General features: G+C 42.2%; 1 protein-coding gene across 12 annotated transcripts in view; it reads right to left on the bottom strand.

The window, feature by feature from the left end:
- LOC133568033 (receptor-type tyrosine-protein phosphatase S-like) overlaps window positions 1–17500 on the bottom strand; it is a 293725-nt gene that overhangs the window by 137228 nt on the left and 138997 nt on the right. For all 12 annotated transcript variants that reach the window (XM_061919726.1, XM_061919727.1, XM_061919729.1 and 9 more), the window contains one exon: window positions 11277–11465. In XM_061919726.1, coding sequence (XP_061775710.1) covers window positions 11277–11465 — 189 coding nt within the window. The remainder of the gene's footprint in view (window positions 1–11276; window positions 11466–17500) is intronic.

Genomic DNA, 17500 nt, shown 5'->3' with positions numbered 1-17500 from the left:
TTTCTATCAGGTTCAGGTCAGGACTCTGTGCAGGCCAGTCAAGTTCATCCACACCAGAACGTAGGCTGAGAACCAGGTCTTAGGAACTTTCCCCCGTTCTGCCAAAAGCGAATTGGTGAGGTCACACACTGATGTTAGCCTGGATCTCAGTCTTCGTTCTAATTCATCCCCAATGATTTCTATCAGGTTCAGGTCAGGACTCTGTGGAGGCCAGTCAAGTTCATCCACACCGGAACGCAGACTGAGAACCAGGTCTAAGGGAATTTCCACCATTCTTCCAAAAGCTCATTGGTGAGGTGACACGCCATTCTAATTCATCCCAAAGGTGTTCTATCGGGTTCAGGTCAGGACTCTGCGCAGGTCAGTCAAGTTCATCCACACCAGAACGTTCACTGAGAACCAGGTCTTGGGAAATTTCCACCATTATTCCAAAAGTGCATTGGTGAGGTTACACACTGATGTTGGTCAAGGAAGACCTTGTTTTCAGTCTACGTTCTGGTGTGGATGAACTTGACTGGCCTGCACAGAGTCCTGACCTGAACCCAATATAACACCAATAGGGATGCATTCGAACAGAGACCGAGAGCCAGGCCTTCAGTGTGTGACCTCACCGATGCGCTTTTGAAAGAACGGTGGAAAATTCCTATAGACACACACTCTGCAACCTTGTGGACAGCCTTCCCAGAAGAGTTGAATGAATTTTCCACCATTCTTCTAAAAAAATCATTGGTCAGGTCACCAGGAAGACCTGGTCTACGTTCTGGTGTAGATTAACTTGACTGGCCTGCACAGAGTCCTAACCTACACCCGATAGAACACCTTTAGGGATGAATTTGAACGGAGACTGAGAGCCAGGTCTTGGTGGAAAATTCCTATAGGCACGCACTCTGCAACCTTGTGGACAGCCTTCCCAGAAGAGTTGAATGATTTTTCCACCAATCTTCTAAAAAAATCATTGGTCAGGTCACCAGGAAGACCTGGTCTACGTTCTGGTGTAGATGAACTTGAATGGCCTGCACAGAGTCCTGTCATTATTGGCTTTATTAGAAAAACAAAAGTTACTGTAGATGAAACATATGTTTATTATTGTCATTTAGTCCTTCAATAAAATGTTGAACATACTAGACAACTTGTCTTTTAGTAGTAAGTAAACAAACAAAGACTCCTAATTAGTCTGCACTAACATATTGTGTCATTTATACACCTTTTATTTTATACACATTACGAGGGACAAACTGTAAAAATCTACTTGTTCATTTACTGTTAATGTCTGCTTATTTTCTGTTTCAACATGTTCTATCTACACTTCTGTTCAAATGTAATAATCACTTATTCTTCTCGTCTTTCATACCACGCATTAGTTTTGGATGATACCACACATTTAGGTATCGATCTGATACCAAGTAGTTGCATAATCATACAATAAAATATAATACCTAATAAAGCAATAATGATAGTTAAAAAAATACCGATGTAAAGGGTAGGTGTCGCCCTGTTTTCTGTTTTAACATGTTCTATCTACACTTCTGTTCAAATGTAATAATCACTTATTCTTCTCTTTTCTGATAATTTACTTTAGTTTTCGATGATACCACACATTTAGGTATGGATCCGACACCAAGTATTTACAGGATCATTTAATAAAATATAGTACTTCATATAAACCAATACTGACGAAGAAATACTGGTTATAAAGGGTAGGTGTCGCGCTGTTTTCTGTTTCAACATGTTCTATCTACAACTATCCATGCATTTTCTCCCGTTTATTCCCTTTGGGGTCGCTGGTGCCTATCTCAGCTACAATCGGGCGGAGGCCGGGGTACACCCTGGACAAGTCGCCACATCATCGCAGGGCTGTTCTATCTACACTTCTTTTGAAATTTAATAATTACTTATTCTTCTCTTCTTTGATACTTTACATTAGTTTTGGGTGATACCACGCATTTTGGTATTGATCCGATACCAAGTACTTACAGGATCATTCAATGAAATATATTACCTCATAAACCAATACTCACGAAAAAATACTGATGTAAAGGGTAGGTGTCGCCCTGTTTTCGGTTTTAACATGTTCTATTTACACGTCTGTTCAAATGTAATAATCACTTATTCTTCTCTTCTTTGATACTTTACATTAGTTTTGGGTGATACCACACATTTTGGTATTGATCCGATACCAAGTACTTACAGGATCATTCAATAAAATATATTACCTCATAAACCAACACTCACGAAAAAATACTGATGTAAAGGGTAGGTGTCGCCCTGTTTTCGGTTTTAACATGTTCTATTTACACTTCTGTTAAAATGTAATAATCACTTATTCTTCTCTTCTTTGATACCACACATTAGTTTTGGATGATACCACACATTTTGGTATTGATCCGATACCAAGTACTTAGAGGATCATTCAATAAAATATATTACTTCATAAACCAATACTCACGAAAAAATACTGATGTAAAGGGTAGGTGTCGCCCTGTTTTCTGTTTTAACATGTTCTATTTACACTTTTGTTAAAATGTAAAAATCACTTATTCTTCTCTTCTTTGATTCTTGACTTTAGTTTTGTATGATACCACACATTTAGGTATCGATCCGATACCAAGTAGTTACAGGATCATACACTGGTCATATTCAAAGTCCTCATGTATCCAGGGACGTATTTCCTGACTTTATAAACATAATATAAATGATAGAAAAAAACGAAAAATATCGATGTACTCATAGTTGTATCAACTAGATATGCTCTTGTACTTGGTATCATTACAGTGGATGTCAGATGTAGATCCACCCATGTCATTTGTTTACATTGTTAGGCCGGTGAGCTAATGTATCCTCCTTCAGTGTAGTGAAGCATGTTTAGCTATTCCTTGTCCTCCAGTGATAATGCTACTTGTAAGAAACGTATTTTATTTGTCGCCAAGTAGGCAAGGATTAGTATTATAACTTCACCTTTATCTTTACTTTTTACAACAAAATGCGTTAGATCTCCCTTTTCTGTCCACACACTGTGTCTGCTTGTAAGTACTCTGTGTGTGTGCGCTGCCGAACATGCTCCTCTGCTTGTAAAACCGACAATGTCGCCACGTGATGACGCGCCTTCATGCCCGTTAAAAAAATAAAAATAAATAAAAATATGGGGAACCGGTACTTTTCAGAGTATAGTACAGACTACGATACTATATATAGTACCGCGATACTATACTAGTACAGTACAATCCTAGTAACTTGACAATGCTAAGTCTATTAATAAAAGGTAAACAGGCAAAGGCGATGTCAGTCAGGATGAACCGCAAAAGGAGAAAGTGAGAGGATGAGATGGAAGAGCCGCTGAAAGAGCCGGAGTGAGATACGATCTCTGTAAAGTGAGCTGCGGGAAAATGGCGGAAGGCGTATCGTTGTCTATCAGGCTGAAGCGATAACGGTTACGGCGAACCTGATAGCGCCACCAGGTCAACAGGGAGGACGCTGGGGTGGGATGCTATCTTTTAGGAATGGGAATATACGGAGTGGAGCACTCACGTTTTGATATCTACCATGCAGATACTGAGACTTGTTTGTTTGAAAAACTTTTTTTTTAAATATTTACACCATTTATAGATTTCTATTCGCAGGTATATCTCCGATATATACAAATCACACCCATATCACAGACATGCTGACAATGCTCCAGACAATGGTGTAATTTGTATAATTTGCAATGATGATAGAATTTTCCTTTAAAAAAAAAGTTACAAAAAATGTATACATACATTTAAAACTAATTGTTATTATGAATTAGTATTAACATATATTAGTTTTATTGTTTTGCCACAATTGTTGCTGCTTTTTGAACAGAATACTTAGTTGAGATATTTTTAAGTGCTTGAAGATATTTAATGATTTTTTTTTTTTAATTAAAAACAGCTAGCAACCAATGTAGCATCTTCTGGTGTTACTATAGAATGTACTCGTGTTTAGAGACTACTTCTGTCCCTCCATGTCGCTGAAGCGGTCATGACTTTTGTCTTAAAAGCCGCCACTGTCCTCTTAATATTTGCATATTTTATAGATGTCTGTCCACGGGTATATATATATATATATATATATATATATATATATATATATATAAATCACGCCCACATCACAGACATGCTGACAACACTCCAGACAATGGAGTATTTTGCATAATTTGCTATGACAGAATTTTCCTTTAAAAAAAAAAAAAAAGCTAACCAAAAAAAGTATACATACATTTTAAACTAATTGTTATTATTAATTAGTATTAGCAAAATTTTTAATAATTTTGCCACATTTTCAATTGTTGGTGCTTCTTGTACATTATACTTTTTCAAGTGTTTCAAGATATTTATTGACTTTTTTAGAATTAAAAATAATGAGCAACAAAAGTAGCATCTTCCTCTGGTGTTAATATAGGATGTACTCATGTTTAGAGGCTACTTCTGTCCCTCCATGTCGCTGACTAGTGAGACTGAAGCCAGCGTGACTTTTGTCTTAAAAGCCGCCACTGTCCTCTTAATATTTGCATATTGTAGATGTCTGTCCACGGATGTATCTGTGATATATATATATATATATATATATATATATATATATATATATATATATATATATATATATATATATATATATACATATATATATATATATATATAAATAAAAATCACGCCCACATCACAGACATGCTGACAACACTCCAGACAATGGAGTATTTTGCATAATTTGCTATGATAGAATTTTCCTTTTAAAAAAAAAAAAAAAGCTAACCAAAAAAAGTATACATACATTTTAAACTATTTGTTATTATTAATTAGTATTAATACAATTTTCAATCATTTTGCCACATTTTCAATTGTTGGTGCTTCTTGTACATTATACTTTTTCAAGTGTTTCAAGATATTTATTGACTTTTTTAGAATTAAAAATAATGAGCAACAAAAGTAGCATCTTCTGGTGTTAATATAGAATGTCCTCTTAATATTTGCACCTTTTGTCGATGGCTGTCCGCAGGTATATCTGCGATATATGTACAAATCACGTCCACATCACAGACATGCTGACAATGGCGAAATTTGCATAATTTGCTGTGACGATATGATTTTCTTTTTTTTTTTTTTAACTACAAAAATGTATACATACATTTAAAAGTAATCTGTTAATAAAAAGTATTAACAAATATTTTGATCAGTTTGCCTTTTTCATATATAAAAATCACACCCACATCACAGACATGCTGACAACGGTCCAGACAATGGTGTAATTTGCGTAATGTGCTATGATGTTATAGTTTATAACCCTGGAAGGTGCCCCCTATTAAGCGCTCTTAGAGGAGCGTCCTCCGCTCACATCGCGCCGCTATTCTGGGGCTCGCTCAGGTGTAATTGATGTCCTGGCGAGAAGCTTTCGGTTCATTATTCGCTGCATTTTGTGTGCGCTTTTGTCGACTTGGAATCCCATTCAAGTGTCTTCCACCGCAATTTATCTTGATGCTGTGTTGTTGGCCTGACGTGCTGCTCTGGTGAGTGAGTGTCATGTCGGGGGGGGACGGCTCAGAGGGTCTAAGAGAAGCTGCATGGGGGAGGAGGTGCTAGGCTTGTACGGTACACCGGTACTAGTATCACGGTACTAAGGAATCAAAAACAGTGCATATCCCACTCTGCTAGCGGGGTGTATAAAATAGTCAGGATGTGTCATGAATACAAAGGATTCCGGGTATTTGTTGTGTTGTGTTTATGTTGTGTTACTGTCATTCTTAATTGGTGTGGCTTCACGGCGTGGCGCATATTACTAAGAGTGTTACAATTGTTTATATTACAACCATTAGTGTACTCTGTGTCACCCAGTATGCCTTGCAGTCGTGTGCGTGTCGCCACGGAAGCCACACACATGTTGCTGGACTGACAAGCAGATCGTAGATGTTGTAGAAGGCGACAAAGCTAGCGGCTTCATAGCACGCACTAATACTTATTATCTGGGTGACTACCGGCAGTCATTCAAGAGAGTAATAGCGTCTCCTATTGACTTCTTCGCTTTATAACACGGGTCTTAAATGAAACTTTGAATGGCAAAGGATACCGATCCCAGAACCATGTGTATCAAATATTTCCGGATGCTTCAACCGCCCCCCGCCCAAATCTAATTAAAATCTATATTTTCGTCATGTCAACCACCCGACCCGCGGTTTATCCGCAGACTCCGTGGATGAAGAGCTAGATGAGGTGGTGCCATTTCCGAGTTGGGGAGGAGACCTTGCCCCCAAGTTGAGGAGTTCAAGTACCTGGGAGTCTTGTTCACGACTGAGGGAAGAGTGGATGTTGACATCGACAGGTGGATCGGTGCGGCGTCTTCAGTAATGCGGACGTTGTATCGATCCGTTGTGGTGAAGAAGGAGCTGAGCCGGAAGGCAAAGCTCTCAATTTACCGTTCAATCCACGTTCCCATCCTCACCTATGGTCATGAGCTTTGGTTATGAGTGAAAGGACAAGATCACGGGTACAAGCGGCCGAAATTAATTTCTCCCGCCGGGTGGTGGGTCTCTCCCTTAGAGATAGGGTGAGAAGCTCTGTCATTCGGGAGCAACTCAAAGTAAAGCTGCTGCTCCTCCACATGGAGAGGAGCTAGATGAGGTGGTGCCATTTCCGGGTTGGGGAGGAGACCTTGCCCCCAAGTTGAGGAGTTCAAGTACCTGGGAGTCTTGTTCACGAGTGAGGGAAGAGTGGATGTTGAGATCGACAGGCGGATCGGTGCGGCGTCTTCAGTAATGCGGACGCTGTATCAATCCGTTGTGGTGAAGAAGGAGCTGAGCCGGAAGGCAAAGCTCTCAATTTAACGTTCAATCCAAGTTCCCATCCTCACCTATGGTCATGAGCTTTGGGTTATGAGTGAAAGGACAAGATCACGGGTACAAGCGGCCGAAATTAGTTTCTTCCGCCGGGTGGTGGGTCTCTCCCTTAGACATAGGGTGAGAAGCTCTGTCATCCGGGAGCAACTCAAAGTAAAGCTGCTGCTCCTCCACATGGAGAGGAGTTAGATGAGGTGGTGCCATTTCCGGGTTGGGGAGGAGACCTTTCCCCCAAGTTGCGGAGTTCAAGTAACATGGAGTCTTGTTTACGAGTGAGGGAAGAGTGGATGTTGACATCGACAGGCGGATCGGTGCGGCGTCTTCAGTAATGCGGACGCTGTATCGATCTGTTGTGGTGAAAAAGGAGCTGAGCCAGAAGGCAAAGCTCTCAATTTTACCGTTCAATCCATGTTCCCATCCTCACCTATGGTCATGAGCTTTGGGTTATGACCGAAAGGACAAGATCACGAGTTTCCTCCGCCAGGTGCTGGTCTCTCCCTTAGAGATAGGGTGAGAAGCTCTGCCATCCGGGAGGAACTCAAAGTAAAGCTGCTGCTCCTCCACATGGAGAGGAGCTAGATGAGGGAGGCGTTACGGGATTGTCCGACCGGTAGGAGGCTACGGGCAAGACCCAGGACAAGTTGGGAAGACTATGTCTCCTGGCTGGCCTGGGATTGCCCCGGGATCCCCTGGGAAGAGCTGGACCAAGTAGTTGGGGAGAGGGGAAGTCTGGGCTTCTCTGCTCCGGCTGCTGGGATAAGCAGAAGACGATGGATGGATGATTGATTGATATTACATCGAAAACAATCCTTTAAACACACCTAGTTCTTACATCCGAATTGGGACTGAATACGGTTACTTGCTTTGAACTGGAGGAACCGTCCCCAAGGATTGGACTAAGACTGATGACAGCAATAACATCTCTTCGTATTACGGCGTGCCCTCTAAAAACACGATGTTGGGGTCAGGTAGGTCAGCCGGCGCAGTCTTTGTGAGGTTCCTTCGGAGCCGGAAGTGTACAGATGGGAATGGCAGACGAAAGGTTGACAAGGGGCGGAAGTGCTCGGCGAGGGATGTGTCGGAGCGGGCAGGACGTGGGCATGAGCTACAGCAAAATAGTTTGGCCTCACCATCACTTCGGTTCTCCCCGAGGACCAGCTGAAGGGAAAATAGCTGTAGGAATGGGCGTTGGCTTATTCCAGGAGAGACCTGGTGGTCCCGGGCACAAACACACCAAGGTGTCTTCGGTACAAACTGCTACACGTCGTTATTACCGCGGCGAGTGAAGACGCTAACAAGAACGTCAGTTAAATATAGACGTCCGCGTGATGCCGGCCGGGGTTTTTTTCCCCAAGAGTGTGGAAGACTTCAGGAGACGTGCAAGTCCCTGACGGCAGAACAGGTGTTGTGCGTGTAAAATGTTAAAAAATGTCTATTTAGGAATGACAGAGTGCTTCATATGAAATGATATTGGAATGTTAGACTTAGACTTCCTTGTATTGTCATTCAAAGATGAACTTTGCAGTGCAGATAAGAACGGAATTCCGTAGAATTAGTTGGTTGTAGTGCGGGATAAAAGAGCAATAAGATACAGATAAACATATTCCACATTTATAGATGTACTGTCTTAATATTCCAGACAGTTAATCCCTTTTTTGGGGGGGAATTGAGGGGATTATGGTGATGCATTCAAAGGTCTTATGGCCTGAGGGAAGAAGCTGTTACAGAGCCAGTCCAGTCCATAGTGGATCTAACATAATAGTGAGAGAGTCCAGTCCATAGTGGATCTAACATAATAGTGTGAGGGTCCAGTCCATAGTGGATCTAACATAATAGTGAGAGGCCAGTCCATAGCGGATCTAACATAATAGTGTGAGAGTCCAGTCCATAGTGGATCTAGCATAATAGTGAGAGTTCAGTCCATAGTGGATCTAACATAATAGGGTGAGAGTCCAGTCCATAGTGGATCCAACATAATAGTGTGAGAGTCCAGTCCATAGTGGATCTAACATAATAGTGAGAGTTCAGTCCATACTGGATCTAACATAATAGTGATAGACTCCAGTCCATAGTGGATCTAACATAATAGTGAGAGTTCAGTCCATACTGGATCTAACATAATAGTGAGAGTCCAGTCCATAGCGGATCTAACATAATAGTGAGAGTTCAGTCCACACTGGATCTAACATAATAGTGAGAGTCCAGTCCATAGTGGATCTAACATAATAGTGAGAGTTCAGTCCATAGTGGATCTAACATAATAGTAAGAGACTCCAGTCTATAGTGGATCTAACATAATAGTGAGAATTCAGTCCATAGTGGATCTAACATAATAGTGAGAGACTCCAGTCCATAGTGGACCTAACATAATAGTGTGAGAGTCCAGCTCATAGTGGATCCAACATAATAGTGAGAGTTCAGTCCATACTGGATCTAACATAATAGTGAGAGTCCAGTCCATAGTGGATCTAACATAGTAGTGTGAGAGTCCAGTCCATAGTGGATCCAACATAACAGTGAGAGTTCAGTACATAGTGGATCTAACATAATAGTGTGAGAGTCCAGTCCATAGTGGATCCAACATAATAGTGTAAGAGTACAGTCCATAGTGGATCTAACATAATAGTGAGAGTTCAGTCCATACTGGATCTAACATAATAGTGAGAGACTCCAGTCCATAGTGGATCTAACATAATAGTGAGAGTCCAGTCCATAGTGGATCTAACATAATAGTGTGAGGGTCCAGTCCATAGTGGATCTAACATAATAGTGAGAGGCCAGTCCATAGTGGATCTAACATAATAGTGAGAGGCCAGTCCATAGTGGATCTAACATAATAGTGAGAGACTCCAGTCTATAGTGGATCTAACATAATAGTGAGAATTCAGTCCATAGTGGATCTAACATAATAGTGAGAGACTTCAGTCCATAGTGGACCTAACATAATAGTGTGAGAGTCCAGCTCATAGTGGATCTAACATAATAGTGAGAGTTCAGTCCATACTGGATCTAACATAATAGTGTGAGAGTCCAGTCCATAGTGGATCTAACAAAATAGTGTGAGAGTCCAGTCCATAGTGGATCTAACATAATAGTGAGAGTTCAGTCCATAGTGGATCTAACATAATAGTGCGTGAGTCCAGTCCACATAACCAAAAGATAGAAAAAAAGAAGATTACAATTACAAAGATTACAATGGCGGATGCGCGCACATTTTCAGGAATTATGCAGATCCCAAACACAACTTAGCAGGTACCAGTAAGTAAGAAAAGTTGCATTAAATCGTGAAACAAAAAGCCAGATAATACGTCTTACCTTATACACACACCATGATAATACTCCTATGTTGAAGCACAGTACAAGCGGTGTTGCTTCATAGCTTAGCAAAGTCCTACTAAAACATTTTAATTAGTAGACCACATATAATCACGCAGTGTGTTTATAAATATGAATACAGTCCATTATACAGCATTATTCACATGTGAATAATATAAATACAGTCTATTATACGGCATTATTCACATGTGAATAACATAAATACAGTCTATTATACGGCATTATTCACATGTGAATAACATAAATACAGTCTATTATACGGCATTATTCACATGTGAATAATATAAATACAGTCTATTATACAGCATTATTCATATGTGAATGATATATATATAGTCTATTATACAGCATTATTCACATGTGAATATAAATAGTCTTAAATACAGCTTTATTCACATGTGAATACTATAAATACAGCACTATTCACACGTAAATAATATACATCCAGTATTATAAAGCATTATTCACATGTGAATAACATAAATACAGTCTATTATACGGAATTATTCACATGTGAATAATATAAATACAGTCTATTATACAGCATTATTCACATGTGAATATAAATACAGTATATTATACAGCATTATTCACATGTGAATAATACAAATATAGTCTTTTATACAGCATTATTCACATGTGAATAATATCAATATAGTCTATTATACAGCATTATTCACATGTTAATACTATAAATACAGCACTATTCACATGTAAATAATATAAATCCAGTATTATAAAGCATTATTCACATGTGAATAATATAAATACAGTCTATTATACAGCGTTATTCACATGTGAATAATTTGAAACTATCATGTGTATATCATCTGTTTGAAGCATGGGGAGGTCCTACATGTTGATTAAAAAACTGTATTTTCTTCTCAGCTCCAGAATTAAGCAAATTCCTGTAATTGGCAGGGTGGTAAATCCCCGCAGCATCAGAGAGGAGCATGTAATCTCTCCATCATAATCACAAGTAAAGCATGATAATCACCACTCTTAGAGCAACGGGGATTTTGATAGGACAGCAAAGCCGAGCTGGAGACGCAGCGTTTGCTCCCAGTCGGCTGACGAGGACCCCTCCCGGTCTCACCTGATCTCAGCTGCTTGATGCGACCTTGGCTGGAGCCCGGTTCCACGGGCAGGAAGTCCTTAAACCAGGAGATCTCCGGGTCGGGGGTTCCGCTGGCGGCGCACAGCATGGTGGCCGTCCTGGTGCGCTCCACCACCTTCAACTGGGGGCCCATGTCGATGCTCGGGAAGCCGAAGGGCAACAGGTCCTCTGGAAAAATGCGCAGGGTCAGTTATTTGGAACAAGAACAACAACAGTGGTAGGAAAACTATACACAACTTGTGATGAATCAACTTTTTTTTCTAAGAAAATGGAAGAGTTTGGGAACAACAGCAACCAAGTGGTAGGCCATGCAAACTGACAGAGAGGGGTCAGCATAGTGCAAAGACTTCCGACTTCAGTTGCTAGAGAGCTCCAGATCTCATGTGACCTTCCAATTAGCCCATGTACAGTACGCAGAGAGCTTCAATGGCCTTGCGCCAGGGTCTAAGCCGTACATCACCGAGTCCAATGCGAAGCGTGGGATGCGGTGGTGTAAAGCACGTCGCCACTGGACTCTAGAGCAGTGGAGACGCCTTCTCTGGACTGATGGATCACGTTCTTCCAACTGGCAATCTGATGGACCAGTCTGGGTTTAGAGGTTGCCAGGAGTAACGGTACATTTCGGACTGCATTGTGCTGAGTGTGAAATTTGGTGGAGAAGGAATTATGGTGTGTTTTTTTTTTCCAGTGGTTGGGCTCGGCCCCTTAGTTCCAGTGAAAGGAACTTTGAATGACTTATTCCAAAGTCAACTGTCGGCTTTATTATACCAAAATGGAAGAGTTTGGGAACAACAGCAACTCAGACACGAAGTGGGAGGAATTATGGTATTGAGGTTTTATTTTTCAGGAGTTGGGCTCGGCCCCTTAGTTCCAGTGAAAGGAACTTTGAATGACTTATTCCAAAGTCAACTGTCGGCTTTATTATACCAAAATGGAAGAGTTTGGGAACAACAACCCAGACACGAAGTGGGAGGAATTATGGTATTGAGGTTTTATTTTTCAGGAGTTGGGCTCGGCCCCTTAGTTCCAGTGAAAGGAACTTTGAATGACTTATTCCAAAGTCAACTGTCGGCTTTATTATACCAAAATGGAAGAGTTTGGGAACAACAGCAACTCAGACACGAAGTGGGAGGAATTATGGTATTGAGGTTTTATTTTTCAGGAGTTGGGCTCGGCCCCTTAGTTCCAGTGAAAGGAACTTCGAATGACTTATTCCAAAGTCAACTGTCGGCTTTATTATAACAAAACGGAAGAGTTTGGGAACAACAGCAACTCAGACACGAAGTGGGAGGAATTATGGTATTGAGGTTTTATTTTTCAGGAGTTGGGCTCGGCCCCTTAGTTCCAGTGAAAGGAACTTTGAATGACTTATTCCAAAGTCAACTGTCGGCTTTATTATAACAAAATGGAAGAGTTTGGGAACAACAGCAACTCAGACACGGAGTGGGAGGAATTATGGTATTGAGGTTTTATTTTTCAGGAGTTGGGCTCGGCCCCTTAGTTCCAGTGAAAGGAACTTTGAATGACTTATTCCAAAGTCAACTGTCGGCTTTATTATAACAAAATGGAAGAGTTTGGGAACAACAGCAACTCAGACACGGAGTGGGAGGAATTATGGTATTGAGGTTTTATTTTTCAGGAGTTGGGCTCGGCCCCTTAGTTCCAGTGAAAGGAACTTCGAATGACTTATTCCAAAGTTAACTGTCGGTTTTATTATAACAAAATGGAAGAGTTTGGGAACAACAGCAACTCAGACACGAAGTGGGAGGAATTATGGTATTGAGGTTTTATTTTTCAGGAGTTGGGCTCAGGCCCCTTAGTTCCAGTGAAAGGAACTTCGAATTACTTATTCCAAAGTCAACTGTCGGCTTTATTATAACAAAATGGAAGAGTTTGGGAACAACAGCAACTCAGCCACGAAGTGGGAGGAATTAAGGTATTGAGGTTTTATTTTTCAGGAGTTGGGCTCGGCCCCTTAGTTCCAGTGAAAGGAACTTCGAATGACTTATTCCAAAGTCAACTGTCGGTTTTATTATAACAAAATGGAAGAGTTTGGGAACAACAGCAACTCAGACACGAAATGGGAGGAATTATGGTATTGAGGTTTTATTTTTCAGGAGTTGGGCTCGGCCCCTTAGTTCCAGTGAAAGGAACTTCGAATGACTTATTCCAAAGTCAACTGTCGGCTTTATTATAACAAAATGGAAGAGTTTGGGAACAACAGCAACTCAGCCACGAAGTGGGAGGAATTATGATATTGGAGTTTTATTTTTCAGGAGTTGGGCTCAGCCCCTTAGTTCCAGTGAAAGGAACTTTGAATGACTTATTCCAAAGTCAACTGTCGGCTTTATTATAACAAAATGGAAGAGTTTGGGAACAACAGCAACTCAGACACGAAGTGGGAGGAATTATGGTATTGAGGTTTTATTTTTCAGTAGTTGGGCTCGGCCCCTTAGTTCCAGTGAAAGGAACTTTGAATGCTCCGGGATACCAAAACAATTTATGCTCCCAACTTTGTGGGAACAGTTTGGAGTGGAAGCCCTTCCTCTTCCAACATGACCGTGCACCAGTACACAAAGCAAAGTCCATAAAGAAAATAATGCTAGAAACTGGTGCGGATGAAGTTGTATAGTTTTTGCAGCGTACTAACTATAGGTCCTACGTTTTTTGGTCTGACGAAGATAAACACCATGTTGTAGACTAAGTTGACCTTGTTTTAGCAACATATCCGCTCGGAAACACACTTCACTAACGACTAATCAAAAACATTTATGTTAACATGTTTGGAATTTTTAAACAGGGAGCCTATAAAAAGCAGCCAAAATGAAATATTGACCTGTCGTGTTACATGTCCGACTAAATCCCCGACAACAACAAGCCCGGCGGGTTACAAAATATTAAATGTCAGATTGGCTGACAGTGTTATTAAATATGTTGGTCATTTCAAACAAGCTGAGACTTCTTAGCGCACAGCAGAAGACTGTTGCCGTTCTGGAACTGCACAGACACAGACTGCGGCCGTTTCTGAACTGAATCGCAAGATGGATCACATCATGGAGAAGCTTGCCGAAAAGGACAATTTGAATTGAATTTGAGAGCATGGACGAATAGAACAGGCAAGTCATTGTTTTTGTCTGCTCGCGGAAAACAAACATCCTAATCTACGATTTTACTCCCTCGAACGGCCTTGACACCGTGGAAACAGGACCAGGCTGTTCTGAAAAACACCCCCGAGGACACCTCAATGATAGACGCTTCTGACCTCCCGCCCTCCTTAACGACACCTGGAGCCGAAACTTTTGCAGATCGGCCTCAAATCTAAAAAACATTACATCATTACACCCATGGCAAATGGGCATACACGCACACCCCCCCACCCCATGCCTTCACCACTGCTTTTCCCCCTCAGGGTGATGGTCGGATGGCAGCGCTTCAAAGCAGCAGTCGCCTTCCAGGACCCCCAAGTCCCCGTCCCTTTGTTGCGAGTTTGTTGGGGGTTTTTTCCCACTCCAAATTGGATTTTTTTACTCATCCTCTTCCCCAGAGTTATACCTTCTCCCTATCTTTTACGGGGCGCCTTGTGGCGACCCACCGGCATTCCTGTTCTGGGACCCTGCACACTGTTTGTTTGTCTCGTCTTGAACGGGTTTGTGCCGTAAACAAAAATGTCGTTGAACTTGTTGCAATGACAATGAAGACCTACCTACCTATATTCAAAGTGTTACTGTCATATCTGTATGATCATGTTTTGTTTTTTGGACAACTCAGTTCCTGTTATCACTGATCATGTCAATGCTATTTAAGCCGTTCTGTTTCTGTTGTTCGTCCTGACAACATCACCTTCTACCGCCATCTCTCACCCTCAATACCTTTACCCACGTCATGCCAGGCTACTTCCACTCTGCTTCATGTCCTGTTTTTGTGGGACGGTACAGCTCGGTTGGTAGAGCGGCCGTGTCAGCAACTTGTCACGCACATGTCTCACGTTTTGCACTCGCACACCCGTTATCACTGATCTTGTCAATGCTATTTAAGCCGTTCTGTTTCTGTTGTTCGTCCTGACAACATCGCCTTCTACCGCCATCTCTCACCCTCGATACCTTTACCCACGTCATGCCAGGCTACTTCCACTCTGCTTCATGTCCTGTTTTTGTGGGACGGTACAGCTCGGTTGGTAGAGCGGCCGTGTCAGCAACTTGTCACGCACATGTCTCACGTTTTGCACTCGCACACCCGTTATCACTGATCACGTCAATGCTATTTAAGCCGTTCTGTTTCTGTTGTTCGTCCTGGCAACATCGCCTTCTACCACCATCTCTTACCCTCGATACCTTTACCCACGTCATGCCAGGCTACTTCCATTCTGCCTCATGTCATGTTTTTGAGGGACGGTATAGCTCGGTTGGAAGAGCGGCCGTGTCAGCAACTTGTCACGCACATGTCTCACGTTTTGCACTCGCACACCCGTTATCACTGATCATGTCAATGCTATTTAAGCCGTTCTGTTTCTGTTGTTCGTCCTGACAACATCGCCTTCTACCACCATCTCTCACCCTCGATACCTTTACCTACGTCATGCCAGGCTACTTCCACTCTGCTTCATGTCATGTTTTTGTGGGACGGTATAGCTCGGTTGGTAGAGCGGCCGTGTCAGCAACTTGTCACGCACATGTCTCACGTTTTGCACTCGCACACCCGTTATCACTGATCATGTCAATGCTATTTAAGCCGTTCTGTTTCTGTTGTTCGTCCTGACAACATCGCCTTCTACCGCCATCTCTCACCCTCGATACCTTTACCCACGTCATGCCAGGCTACTTCCACTCTGCTTCATGTCATGTTTTTGTGGGACGGTATAGCTCGGTTGGTAGAGCGGCCGTGTCAGCAACTTGTCACGCACATGTCTCATGTTTTGCACTTGCACACCCGTTATCACTGATCATGTCAATGCTATTTAAGCCGTTCTGTTTCTGTTGTTCGTCCTGACAACATCGCCTTCTACCGCCATCTCTCACCCTCGATACCTTTACCCACGTCATGCCAGGCTACTTCCACTCTGCTTCATGTCATGTTTTTGTGGGACGGTATAGCTCGGTTGGTAGAGCGGCCGTGTCAGAAACTTGTCACGCACATGTCTCACGTTTTGCACTCGCACACCCGTTATCACTGATCACGTCAATGCTATTTAAGCCGTTCTGTTTCTGTTGTTCGTCCTGACAACATCGCCTTCTACCACCATCTCTCACCCTCGATACCTTTACCCAGGCTACTTCCACTCTGCCTCATGTCCTGTTTTTGTGGGGCGGTACAGCTCGGTTGGTAGAGCGGCCGTGTCAGCAACTTGAGGGTTGCAGGTTCGATTCCCGCTTCCGCCATCCTAGTCACTGCCGTCGTGTCTTTGGGCAAGACACTTTATCCACCTGCTCCCAGTGCCACCCACACCGGTTTAAAAATGTAACTTAGACATTGGGTTTCACTATGTAAATGGCTTTAAGTCACTAGAGAAAAGCGCTAAATAAATATAATTCACAATTTTCAGTTTTTAATGGTTCATGTTTTCTGCCTTTGTGCCAGTTTTGTTTCCTTAGTCCGTTGTGTGCTTCCGCCCTTGTGCGCGCCTTTTGTTTGCCTTTTTTGTAGTTATAGTGTTTAAATAAAAATACGTACTTACACGCGTTCAGAGGACTCCGGCTTATTAGTGATTCCCAAAGCCCAAAAAAAGTCTGCGGGCTATAGAGCGTTTTCATTTCGGGCTCCAGTACTCTGGAATGCCCTCCCGATAACAGTTTGAGATGCTACCTCAGTAGAAGCATTTAAGTCTCACCTTAAAACTCATTTGTATACTCTAGCCTTTAAATAGACTCCCTTTTTAGACCAGTTGATCTGCCGTTTCTTTTCTTTTTCTCCTATGTCCCACTCTCCCTTGTGGAGGGGGTCCGGTCCGATCCGGTGGCCATGTACTGCTCGCCTGTGTATCGGCTTGGGGACATCTCTGCGCTGCTGATCCGCCTCCGCTTGGGATGGTTTCCTGCTGGCTCCGCTGTGAACGGGACTCTCGCTGCTGTGTTGGATCCGCTTTGGACTGGACTCTCGCGACTGTGTTGGATCCATTATGGATTGAACTTTCACAGTATCATGTTAGACCCGCTCGACATCCATGGCTTTCCTCCTCTCCAAGGTTCTCATAGTCATCATCGTCACCC

The sequence above is a fragment of the Nerophis ophidion genome, linkage group LG14 (genome assembly GCF_033978795.1).
Source record: "Nerophis ophidion isolate RoL-2023_Sa linkage group LG14, RoL_Noph_v1.0, whole genome shotgun sequence".
Lineage (NCBI taxonomy): Eukaryota > Metazoa > Chordata > Actinopteri > Syngnathiformes > Syngnathidae > Nerophis > Nerophis ophidion.
The sequence above is the reverse complement of the archived record's forward strand: the minus strand, read 5'-3'. Positions and strand labels throughout refer to the sequence as shown.